The sequence below is a fragment of the Trichechus manatus genome, unplaced genomic scaffold, assembly GCF_000243295.1.
Source record: "Trichechus manatus latirostris isolate Lorelei unplaced genomic scaffold, TriManLat1.0 scaffold00207, whole genome shotgun sequence".
Taxonomy (NCBI): Eukaryota; Metazoa; Chordata; class Mammalia; order Sirenia; family Trichechidae; genus Trichechus; species Trichechus manatus.
In genome coordinates this window covers 2,624,234-2,637,119 of record NW_004444143.1, presented here as the reverse complement: position 1 = coordinate 2,637,119, position 12,886 = coordinate 2,624,234, and the positions used below count along the sequence as shown (strand labels likewise).

Here is a 12,886-nt window from a genome sequence, read left to right as displayed (position 1 = left end):
CCGAGGTGGGGTATGGTGAGGCCTGGGGGGCTATGGAGAGGCCTGGGGGGCTATGGAGAGGCCTGGGGGGCTATGGTGAGGCTGTGGGCTACGGCGAGGCCTGGGGGACTATGGTGAGGCCTGGGGGACTATGGAGGCCTGTGGGGCCTCGTCTCAGTCTGCTCATTATTTCTCCTGAGCTCCCAGCACTGTCGGCAACATAATAGATCCCCAAGAAATATCTGTGAGTGAAACGAGTGAATAAATTAATGAATGAAGGAAGGAGTCCGTGAGTTCCAGGGGATTAAGAACTACTTGTTTAGCGAGGCCGACTAAGAGACAGAGACCTCCTTCACACACACACACTCTCTCTCGTCTCTACCTTCAACCCTTCCCCTGGGCTCCTCGATTCAAGGAGGGATGTGGATCACAGCATCGGAAGCCACTCACACTATTACCAAGAGAAAAATCAAACCCATTGCTGTCGAGTCAATTCCACTCATGGCAACCCTATAGAACACAGGAGAACTGCCCCATAGGGTTTCCAAGGCTGTGATCTTTACAGAAGCTGACTGCCACATCTTTCTCCCGTGGAGCGGCTCGTGGGTGTGAACCACTGACCTTTTCGTTAGCAGCTGAGTGCTTAACCATTGCCCCACCTGGGCTCCTTTACTGGCACTATATTAAAAAAACCAAACCCACTGCTGTTGGACTCATAGCGACCCTATAGAACAGAGCAGAACTGCCCCATGGGATTTCCAAGGAGCAGCTAGTGGATTTGAACTGCCGACCTTTCAGTTAGCAGCTGAGCGCTTCACCACTGTGCCACCAGGGCTCCTTTACTGACACTGTGGGCGCTCTCAAATACAACAGGTGTCAATCTGTCAGAGAACCACTGCTGAGTCGTGAATCTTTAACGTACGTACTGCTCAGCATCAAAAAACAGAAGAGAACAAGTCAAGAGTGCTTGGCACCCAGCGAGACTAAGTATCAGACCTGCTGCACATCTGTTTCCACCTCCACCTCTCCAGGCACAGACACGTTCCCACTGTGGGGTGTGTTAGAGAGGTCTGAGGCCACTGCTAGAATGCACCCGTCCCGTTGAAGAGGGGGCACTGGCTTCAGAGGACAGGCAAAGGGGATGAAGACCCACCATGCCCAGGAGGCCCTCAGCCCCCTATGGGGGTCCGGGCCCAGGCCACCCTTGCTCCAGCTCTTCACAGTGTTCCCCAGGAAGGGAAGTGAGGCTGCGGGCTGAGGGTTAGCACTGAAATCCTCCCGAGGCCACAGACCTTGAAGGGGGTCTATAGACAAAGGGGAGCCTTGGGACCCTGCGGAAGGATTTTTCTGGGAGGTGGTTCAGACTGTCACCGGATTCTCTTTGAGTGTGCATGGTTGAGACTCGGGGATGTTGGTTCATCAATGCCTATTCTTTCTCGCCGACTCCCCAGCCTTCCCTACCTCTGGGTCTCCAAGTGTGCTTCCTGGACCAGGGACAGCAGCATCGGCGGCATCTCCTGCAACTTTCTAAACATGCAAATTCTCAGACCTCACCCTTGATGGACTGAATTAGTCCCAGCGCTGACTTGAACAAGGCCTCCAGAGGACTGTCTGGGAATCACTGCTCTGTGCTAGAGGCTGAAAGGCTAGACCTTGATGTCCCAGAGTTCCTTGCAGCTGGGGTGGTCACGTGACAGCGTCCGCTGAAGGAGGGCCTGGGAAGGCATTTGCTTTCCCACAGAAAGGGGGACTTACAGAGCTGCTGTGATCTTTCACTCTCTGCTCCCCTTAGACTATGACAGCCATCTGAGGTCAAGAAGAGGCCAGGAGGAAGGAGCGGGAAGACACAGAGTGCCAGTCTTTGAGGCCTCTGCAGGGCAATGGGTTTCTCTTCATACATGGCCTTCCTGGCCCTGGGTTTGTAGCTCTGCCAAGATGATTTGCTAGGATCCAGTGTTGCCAAGGCACTGGGCAGTTTACTATGCAAATAAGGTACGTAAAACCCTTGCAGGGATTGGTCAATTACTATGCAAACTAGGTGACTGTGGCCTACCAGGGGGATTGGTCAGTTTTGCCATCCAGCTAGGTTTATAAGGGTTAATCCTGCAGAGGTTGGGGGGGACCTTGCTACCATCAAGAAGAACAACCTGGAGCAGAGCGTGTCCTTTGGACCCCGGGTCCCTGTGCTGGGAACCTCCTAGACCCAGGAGAGGGAGCACTAACGCTGAAGATGATGACAGATGGCAAGAGGTAGCAGTGGTGCGAGATGGCAGGAACCAAGGGACCAGTGCAAGACAGCTGTGGTGGGCACCCCTGCCCACGGAGCCGGGGAGCTGAGTGCCTCTGGACGCTTGTCGGTGGAGCTAAAGAGCTGTAACATTTGCCCAAGTGGCAACAGAGGCCAGGCTGAGAGGGGCCTGGCAGCAGAGGTGGCCTCTGGGCAGGACCGAGAAGGGCGGCCTGCCTGTGGACATGGCCGAGAAGCTGAGGGCTGTCTTGGTTGGAAGCTGTCCTGATTAAAAAGCTGCATCCTGTCTCCTGAGTTATTCCTGTTTCTTCCAGGTTGATCCTGAACCTGAGTTGTGGCTGGTGACTTCCCTAATAAACCACATAACCATAAGGAGGGTCTGTGAGTCCTGTGTGGCCACTGCAACGAATTATCGAACCCAGCAGAGAAGCAGAAAGAGCCGTGGGAGGGACTGCTGGTGTCAGAATCAGCAAAAAATTTGGAGAGTGGAGGTACATTCTGATCTCTGCCTCACAGGAACCAGCTTTGGGCTGATGGTGGTTCTCGTTCTCCCCCGACTCCTGACCCCACTAACACCAGCCCTGAGCACGCCCGGCTCTGCCCCTCTCGGGACACTGTTACACCTCCGCCTGTTTAAGCCACTGCGGGTCAGGATTCCTATTACCTCCAGCCAAACACACTGCTAACAGATAGTCTGTGGCCCCCAGAAAGCATAAAAACTACTGGTCTAAGCAGAGAGAGAAGGAAAAGGAGACCAAGGGTAGAGAGAACAGAACCACAGGCAGACGGCACAGAGCCAGCCGGAGGTTTCTCTCCTCGACCTGAGATCCCTGAAGGCTGATGGATGGGCAGCAGGGGGCTGGTCCACGAGCCTCCCCATTCTGTCAGCAAACTAGTGTGTAAACACACAGGCCTGCGCGCATGTTTCTGGGAGGAAGCCCCCTGTCAGGACCGTGGGGGAGGTGGAAGGTGGTCAGGACCCCCTGAAGGCCCCGGAACAGGCGCAGTGCCTTACCTGGAATGCCTTGGTGGGTCGCGGCCGCCCCCGGCTAGGCCTGTGGGGGTGCTGGAGCCCGAGGAGTACAGTTTCGGCCGGTAGCCCTTGTTCTGGCCAGCAACTGCCGGGGCGGGCGAGACCTCCCGTTGTCTGTCTGTGTGGTGGGACCTCCCGGAAGCCTCGCGTCCCCCGCCACAAAGGCCCAGACTTCCTGGGGGCTTGTGCAGCTTGGCGGGCCGAGCCGCCTTGGCCAGGGGCACGCAGCTGGGGCTGGAGGTGTAGAGGGTGGTGTCAATGCCACTGTCACTGGAGCCGCCCTTGGAGAGGGGGTCTTGCTCTGGCTCCAGGGGATCCAGGGGGTCGAACCAGCGATCGTCGCTGTGGCTGCTGGATGCATTGCTGGAGAGGGTATTGCTACTGGAATGACTTGAGTATTGAGGTTCTCCCTGGGGAGGCAAGAGAAATGTGTCATCCCTAGACTCCTTGTGCAGGCGGCATGGGGAGCAGCAGCTGGAGGCAAATCTTCCCTCCCTGGATCCTTCCTACACCTGAGCGGGAACCTGGGAGCCAGACAGCTTTGAATCCTGGCTCCCCCACTTACTGCCTGTGTGACCTTGGGCAACTGATTTAACTTCTCTGTGCCTCCATTTCCGTATGTGTAAAATGGGGGTGATGATAACCCTGCCTCGTGAGGTTGCTGGGAGGAATAAACAAGATCGTGTTTGTAATGGGCTTCCCACAACTCAAACTCAACATCTCCAAAACCGAGCTCCCAATCTCCCCTCCCAAATCTGTTATCCCTGCCTCCTCCCCATCTCAATAACACCGCCTCCTTCCTTCCAGCTGCCCTCTTCAAGAGCCTCTAAGTCACCTGGGACCCATATCCAGTCAAACAGCAAATCCTGTTGGCTTCATCTTCAAAGCAGATCCAGAAGCCGCCATTTCTCCCTCCGTGGCCCCACCATGGTCCTGTGCACTGCCACCTCCTGCTCCTGCCCCTTTCCCCACACACGGCCAGAGGGAGGCTGTGGATCCAGGAGTCAGGGCACGTCCCTGCTCTGCTCAGAACCTCTCCATGGCTCCATCTCACTCAGGATAAAAGTGAGAGTCCCTGCCATGGCCCAAAAGGCCTCATGTTTCGGTCTCTAACTTCATCTCCTCCTTCCTCCCTTTGGCTGACTCGGCTGCAGCCACACTGGCCTCCTCACAGGGTCTTTAGCATACCAGGCATGGCATACCAAAGCCCTCCGTACTTGCTGTTTCCTCTGCCTGCAACGCTCTTTCCTCAGATATTTTCATGGATACTCCTTCACAGCACTCAAGGCTTTGGCTTAAAGGTTACTTCCTCAAACGCCTTCTCTAACTACCCTACCCTAAAGCAACAATGCCTTTTACCCCTTTGCCCTTAACCCGGCTTTGTTTTTTGTTTCATGGCAGGGCTCGGTTTTTGGTGTTATATAACATACCTACTTATCGCTTCTTGCCCCCACTGGATGTCAACTTCCTGAGGACGGGCTCATCTAGTGCTTGTCAGACACCCACTGAACGAATGTATGTGAAGACTGCCAAATGTTCACCAAAACGATCTTCTCCTCCTACTGGACTACATTTCCCAGCTTCCCTTGCAGTTAGGTGTGGTCACATGACAGAGTCCTGGCCAATGCAATGGAAGTGAAGAGACGCAGGGACCCACCAGAGGGCTCTGAGGTGCTGAGGGATAGCAGAGCCACAAAAGGGAAGGAGCCTGGGTTCCTGAATCACTGTGCGGAACGCTGCTTGCTAAATACATTATTTTATTATATGAGAGGGGAACAAACTTCTACTGTGTGAGGCTACTGAGGCTGGAGGAGGTGAAGGGATTTGCTCAAGATGACATGGTTGGTGAGGGCTGGAGCCAGGATGTGGACCTAGCTGGCTCTAGCTTCAGAACCAAGCATTTAGCCCCTCTGCCATAGTGGAAGGTAGAAGCTGTGCTCACCCATGGGTGTTCAGAGGCGCACACCCAGGCCGAGCTGCCCAGCCCAGAGCAGTCAGGGTGGCAGAGGTCCCACAGCCCTGGCTCCCCAGTGGGGCAGGTGGGGCCAGACTCACTTTGGAATGTCTGTTGGGGGAATCTTTGCCTGCTGCATCCTGCCTGGAGGCATGCTTGCTGCTGCTGCTTCCGGTCATGGCTGAGAGCCGGGCCTGGGCGGGAACATGCCACGAGGGCTCTGCAGAAAGACGGGGGACACAGGAGCTATTAGAGGTGACTCAGGCCCTGGCGGAGTCCAGCTGAAGACTCCAGCCCTAAATATGGTTTCACGGTCCCATGCAGCCCCAGCTTGTCTGCTTAGTGCCACGATCTCCCCATCAGCTTCCATCTTGGGGTGTAACAACAATCACAGGGGTATTTACTGAGCGCTTACTATGTGCCAGGCGCCGTCCTAAGTGCTTTATGAGTTAGCTCACTGAAGCCACCCAGCAGTCCACTATCATCCCGAAATGAGGCTGAACACACTCTCATACTTCCTGGCCATTTGGAATTGTCTCTTTTCTAAATTACGTATTCATGTCCTTCACCTATTTTTGTATGGGATAGATTGTCTCTTTTTTTTTAATTTATTATTTTATTATTGTACTTTAAGTGACAGTTTACAATTCAAGTTAGTCTCTCATACAAAAATTTATACATACATTGTTACGTGAGCCTTGTTGCTCTCCCTATACTGTGACAGCACACTCCTCCTTTCCACCCCTGATTTCCCGTGTCCATTCAACCAGCTCCTGACCCTCTCTGCCTTCTCATCTCACCTCCGGACAGGAGCTGCCCGTTTAGTCTCATGTATCTACTTGAGCTAAGAAGCACACTCCTCACAAGCGTCATTTTATGTCCCACAGTCCAGTCTAATCTTTGTCTGAGGAGGTGGCCCCAGGAATGGTTTTAGTTCCAAGTTGACAGAGAGTCCAGGGGCCTAGATTGTGTTTTATATTATTGGTTAGTAGAGTTCTTTTATTATGTGAGGTAGAAATCCAGAAGTTGGTTAAATGTACACAGCTTTTCTTTTAAACAAAAATGGCATCATAGTAAACACTGTTCTACAGCTTGATTCTTCACTTTACAACATATCTACGTTTGCTTTTCACTTTATATCTTCATAATACTTCTTCACATAACTGCACATAACGTTATCTCATTGTAACAGCTGCAGAGTGTTCCACTATGTGGATGTACATCAATTATTTAATCAGTTTCCTACGGACGACTATTGAGGTTATTTTCAGTCGTACCTTGTGATGCCATGGTGGTCTTCCCTCTACATGCAGCTTTGAGCAAGTGCAGGATTGTGACTCAGGCTGAGGTCTACAAGTGGAATTGCTGGTTCAGGGGTAAAGCAGGTTGAAAATTGTGATGGCTGGTGTGGGTGTAAACTGGTCTAAACTTCCACAGAGAGTCATGTGCCTGAATGAGCACCTGACTTTTAAAAAAATCTGAACCCCAGCAAAGGGCGTCGAGTCGGTTCTGACTCACAGTGACCGTGTGTGTGACAGAACGAACCACTGCCCAGTCCCGCGCCATCCTCACAATCATTATGCTTGAGCCCACTGTCGCAGCCACTGTGTCAGTCCATCTCGTTGAAGGTCTTCCTCTTTTTCGCTGACCCTCTACCAAGCATGATGTCCTTCTCCAGGGACTGGTCCCTCTTGATAACACGAGTGTGGGCATTTAGTCGATATTAAAATGAGAAAACGCACCAACTGAGGATTTGCACCCCGGAGGTATAACCCCAGAGCCCAAACCTTCAATCACTGCTGTGTATGGAATAACCATAATGACTATTATTATTAAGCACGTGTCTATGCCAGCACTACTACGTGCATGACCACACTGTACCCTCCCAATAACGCCGCGGGGTGGGTATTTCTATTACCTCCAACAGATGAAGGGGAACATCAAGACTCAAGAGAAGTAACCTGTCCAAGGTCACACAGTCAGAAAGGGCCATGCAGGAACTGGAACTCCAGCCCGTCGGGCTTCAGAGCCTGTGTTCTCAGCCACCGCACCCTCCCCGGGCCTGCCCCGACCGTGGCAACTGCTGGGGGGAAGTGCTTGATGGGCAGGAGCTGTTATTCTCCTGATGATGGGCTGACTCTTGCGCTGAGGGCTGGACAGGCATGATCTCACTGGACTCGAGGTGGACCGCCTCCAAGGTCACACGCTGAGCACGCGGCAGACCCAGAACTTCAAAGCAGGCCTGTCGGAGCCCGAGCTCACAACCACAGCACTGCTGTCTCCAGTCCAACGCCAGGGCCCTGCTGCAAGAGGCAGCCCTGGGAGGCTCAGGGCTGCTGGGAGGATAACCTGGCTGGACTCGGTCAAGGGGTCACTGTGCGTGTGGTTTCCACTTGGGAACCGTGGATACGAGAAAGCTGGGGAGGCTGGCCCCCTCATGCATATATTCTACCTGTGTAGACAATTTTCCTCTTTGGAGCACCCCACACACCTAGGAGGTGCTCGTCCCTGGGGAGGCGCTGCACACTTCTGCAGACTGCCAAGCCCCTGGCAATCGCATCCAGCCTCACGGCGTAAATACCTTCAATGCTCAGGACTCCAACATCTGTCCCCAGCCTGGGCCTCGCCCCTGAGCGGCACGTTCGGGCTGGAGCCAGAACGGGAAGCTGGTTGGCTCTGACTCCAGAATCAAGCAGTCAGCGCCTCTGCGAGAGTGAAGGTGGAAGGTGGGCTTGTGTATTCAGCTGCCTAGAGACACCTCCACTTGGGTGTCTGATGGGCACCTCCCAATGAACGTGGCTGTCACGGTTTGAACTGTGTTCTGCAAAGATGCGTGTCAACTTGGCTGGGCCATGATTCCCGGTATTGTGTGGTTGTCCACCCTTTTGTCATCTGATGTGATTTTCCTATCTGTTGTAAATCCTACCTCTATGATGTTAATGAGGCAGGATTAGAGGCAGTTATGTTAACGAGGCAGGACTCAATCTATAAAATTAGCTTGTATTTTGAGGCGATCTTTTTTGAGACATAAAAGAGAGAAAAGAGCAGAGAGACTTCATGCCACCAAGAATGAAGAATCAAGAGGAAAGTGCATCCTTTGGACCCGGAGTCCCTGTGCTGAGAAGCTCCTAGACCAGGGGGAAGACTGATGACAAGGACCTTCCCCCAGAGCCACCAGAGAGAAAGCCTTCCCAGGAGCTGACACCCCGTATTTGGACTTCTAGCCTCCTAAACTGAGAGAGTAAACGTCCGTTTGTTAAAGCCATCCACCTGTGGTGTTTCGGCTACAGAAGCACTAGGTAACCAAGACAGTGGCCAAAACCAAACTCATCTTCCCCTAAACCTGCATCTCTCAGTCCTCCCTGCCCAGCTTCAGCCTTTCAGCCACTCAGGCAAAAACCCTGTGTCATCCTTGACTCTGCTCTCACCCCACATGCAGGCATCAGGAAATTCTGCCGACTCTACCTTCAAAACACCATATCCAGAACCCACCTGTCCCTCCTCCTCACTGTTCCCAACCTGGCTTTGCTCCTGCCCCACCCGTGAGAGTCTGTAGCTGGAGGGACCCTGTGAACACCTTAGTCAGGTCCCATCCCTTCTCTGCTCAGAAAGCTCCTGTCCCCCACTGAACAAGGGACAAAGTCCTTACCGTGGCCCACAAGGCCCCCCTGCCACTCTGTCCCCATCAGCCCCTGCCCCCCACCACTTCTCCAGCCACACGGCCTCTTCACTGTTGCTCCCCCACCAGACACACTGCGCCCTCAGGGTCTTTGTACAAGCTGTTCTCTCTGCTGGAATGTTCTTCCAGCCTCACCTGAAAAGTAGGTTTCTCAGAGAACCCCCAAGCCTCACGGCCCTCCCTCTGGTCACTGTGTTAGTCCCCACTTTGTAATGAGCACTGCTGGTGATCATGTTATCACTGCTGTGCCCTTCCGTATCATCCATCTGTCTCAGCGGACTGGCCGCTCCAAGAAGGCAGAGGCTGTGTCTGGCTACGCTCTATCCCAGCACCTGGCCTGGGATGCACCGTTAGTAACGTGCTGAACGAATGGATGGATGAAGGGCTACATTTCTGGCCCTCCTAGGCTCCCACATGTCCCCTTGTCCCTGGCTCTGCCTGTGGCAGGCCCCGATCCTTCTGCCTGGGCCCTTCACTGGTCTTCTGGGTTGACCCCCAGCGACCTTCTGGCTCTGCTCCCCAACCCTCGATACGCTGGGCAGGTCACAGATGCGGATACGGCTGCAAGAGGTGCTGAGACCCTGGCAGCTCGGGGTTTCAGGAGGTTTCAGTTCAAATCCCAATTACGCCATTCACCAGCAGGGACCTTGGACAAGTGACTGGACCTTTCTGGGCCACATCTTCCTCGTCTCTGAGACGGGGCAGTCACAATGCCCACTCCATCGCGTTTCAGTGACGACTGAATACAAAGGCACGCAGAGTGCCTGGTACAGTGCCTGCTGTGTAGCTGGCACAGAGTGGTGGTATCGTTACCAGGACTGCTGGCATGATTATCAGCGGGTCAGGGCCAGGCACACCCCTGACCAGCCTCCCTGCCCCCTGCCACTGGAATACCTTTCTTCTGGGCTGCGGACACATTCTGGGCCTCGTGATTATTTCCAAACGCAGGCTGCCCTGATATGAGTGTGGGGGGGGGGGGCAGGGGGCGGGGGAGAGGGCTAGTCAACTTAGAACAAGGTCCCAAGGAAATGAGAGGGGAACCATGGCACGCTCTAGGGGACAGAAGAGAGGAGAAGGGAGGAACACCGGTGAGTTCCTGTGACCCCTTATTTAGGGTCCCCGCTGAATGCTGGAAACATGTGCCCCGTTTTACACTTTGGCATCATGGAATCACCAAGCAACACTTTCCTCTGTTTTCTGAACTAGAGTGGGGGAAAAAAAAGATCTTAATCTGTCTTGGAGCAAAGATGCCAGAACTGCAGGCAGCGACAGGCAGGACCGAGGAGGCTGAGAGGAGCAAACTGTGTCTGCAGGCCCCGAGGCAGCAGAAGAGGGGGCAGGCTTAGGGGTGCGGCCAGCCTGGCTGAGGCCCGACCATTTCCCGGGGTTGAAGGCGACTGGCGGCTGGCGGCTGGGGTGCTGAGGAATTCTCCAGGCCACTAATCCCACCCCGGTGGTGCCTGAGGGTCCCGACCTCTCTGTTGTGGAGGATGAAGGAGTTGGCCAGGTGCTGACAGGGTCACCCCCACCCCCTGCCCCAGCTGCCCTGAAATCCTCTAACAGCCCCTAAGAGGACACTTCCATCCCTCCCCGCTCCGATGTCAATGCTTCCTAACACTTTATGATTTTTTTTCTTTTGAACCTACCCACCCACTCACCCATTCATCTGGTGGCTCTCAGACTTCAAAGGGGTTACACAGTTGTTACGTGAAATCATGTTTAAAAAATTCACCTAGGCAGTACACACCAAGCTAAAAAGCTGTGGCTGTTGAGTTGATTCCAACTCATAGTGACCCTACGGGACAGAGCAGAACGGCCCCAGAGGGTTTCCGAGCAGCAGCTAGCGGATTCAAACTGCCGACCTTTTGGTGAGCAGACAAGCTCTTAAGCAGTACATAGGTATGATTAACAAACACACATAAGAGAATAACAGACGGAAGATGCTCAGCCTCCTTGGACATCAGGAAAAGGCGAATCAGAAACAGTGCAGTACCGCCGCACACCCACTAGGGCAGGCGAGACATAAAGGACAGGCCACACGAGTGACAGGTGAGGACGTGCAGCAGCTACGGCCCTCACGGGGGAGCGTCACCGCCACAGCCACGTCAGAGCGAAGCTCGGCAGCTTCTTGTAAAGCTGAACGTGCCTTACACGTGACGCGGCAATTCCACTCTGAGGTGTAAACCCCACAGAACTGCGTGCGTCTGCTCCTCAAGGACGTGTACGGGAACGCTCCTCCGGCAGCACTACCGTGAGCAGTCTCGAGGCGGAAATACCCCAAACGTCCATCAGTGCGACGGTGGAGTGATACACCGTGGTCCGTTCTTACCGCGAGGTACTGCTCACGAACTGCATGGCTGCACACCATCACACCGCTGACTCTTGCACGCATAACTGGGCCACAGAAGCTGGACACGGACACACACACACACACACACACACACACACACACACACACACACCACACACACCCACACCCACACCCCCACACCCCCACACCCACACACCCACACACACACACACACACGACGCAAACCCTGGATTCCAGTCTCTATATACAGAAAATGCCAAACCAGGCCAGGGTAAGGCACGTCGTCAGAAGCAGGACAGGGGCGGCCTCTGGGGCTACTGGCTGCGAGGGGCACGTGGGGGGCCTCTTCAGCTTGTCATGGTCCATTTCCTGCTCTGGGTGTGTTCATTTTGTGACATGTTATCAAGCTGTATGCTAATGAGTTATATGTCCATGAAAAAAACAAAAAGGAGAGTTTTATGTAAACAAAAGCCGTGTTTGATAAATGCATTAATTGTGGGGAAAAAAAAGAGGAACGCCGTAGAATGCAGCCAGTCCTGCTCCCTGAGAGCAGCACCTTCACCCCTTTCCACTGATCTTCCCAGTGGTTCCTGCTTCACACCGTCCATGTGTCTGTGCTCTGGACCTCTCCGCTTCAGACCCCCTGCTGATGCCCTGCCTGGCTGGATGCGACTCGGGCTCACCCACAGTCTCCCTCTGCTCCCTGGCTGTCCTCTCTAGCCTGATGTGTAGCTCTGACAGCTGTCTCTTGTGTTTTATCTGTCACTGACAGGACGGGGGCGTGTCACCTGTCAAAACCGTAAGAGGTGGTTCGGGGCCAGGCGGGCGCAGCTGGCCTGGGAGGCCCTACCTGGCTTCTGGCGCTCCATGGTGCTCTCCTGGCTGGTCAGGCCGCCTGACGAGGAATCACCGCTGGACGGCCCATCGGGGGCAAAGTGGGAATCGAAGGACAGCAGCGGGTGTGGCACGGCTGCATACCTGCAGGGGAGCAACAGGAAGCAAGACATGTGAGGGACTGGGGTGTCCAAAAGGGTCTGCACCTGAACCCTGCTCACGCGGAGGCTCCGCCGTGGCGAAGGGGGAGAAAGCTGCTGGCAGGCTGGGTGAGTACGCCGGGGAACGTGCAATTAACGGAAGGTCAGGAGTGTTGAGTCTTGCCGGGAAAGCACGCCAGGGAGCAGTGGAGGCGGGAAGTGCGGGGTGAGGTGGGGGCATCAAGGAAGGAGGGGACAGCAGCCACACGGGCCTACCATCCTGCCAGCCACGGGCTCCTCAAGGGTCCTGTGGGGTGAAATGGGGTGACCTGCTGTCAGCAGCTACGATTCCAGGCCTGTCTAGGCGTCTCCTTTTCTCCACTGGAGAGAGGCAGGATAATGGAGCATTTGTAAGCACAGGGGGCCTGGAGCTGGAAGGGTTGGGGTTCCAGCCTCACCACTGCCTCTTGCCCACTGGGAAGTCATCACTTCCTAGTCCCAAGCCTCAGCTTCCCTACTTGTCAAAAGGAGCTGACACGAGGCCCTGCCTCACAGACTGAATGACATCTCATGTGCCCAGTGCACAGCCTGGGGCTGGCACACGACGCGCTGTGAGAACTGACCAACAGGCTAGGACTCCGGGTCTCTGCTGGAGCAAGGCACCACAGGGCGAAGTGCTGGCTTCAGAATGGGGCATATCTGGATTCA

At 54.5% G+C, this 12,886-nt stretch overlaps 1 protein-coding gene across 1 annotated transcript in view; it reads right to left on the bottom strand.

The window, feature by feature from the left end:
- SIPA1L3 (signal induced proliferation associated 1 like 3) overlaps positions 1–12,886 on the bottom strand; it is a 190,142-nt gene that overhangs the window by 45,470 nt on the left and 131,786 nt on the right. The window contains exons 12-14 of the mRNA XM_023742305.1: positions 12,055–12,182; positions 5,316–5,434; positions 3,243–3,670 (exon numbers count right to left, since the gene is read on the bottom strand). Of these exons, the coding sequence (XP_023598073.1) occupies positions 3,243–3,670; positions 5,316–5,434; positions 12,055–12,182 (675 nt within the window). The remainder of the gene's footprint in view (positions 1–3,242; positions 3,671–5,315; positions 5,435–12,054; positions 12,183–12,886) is intronic.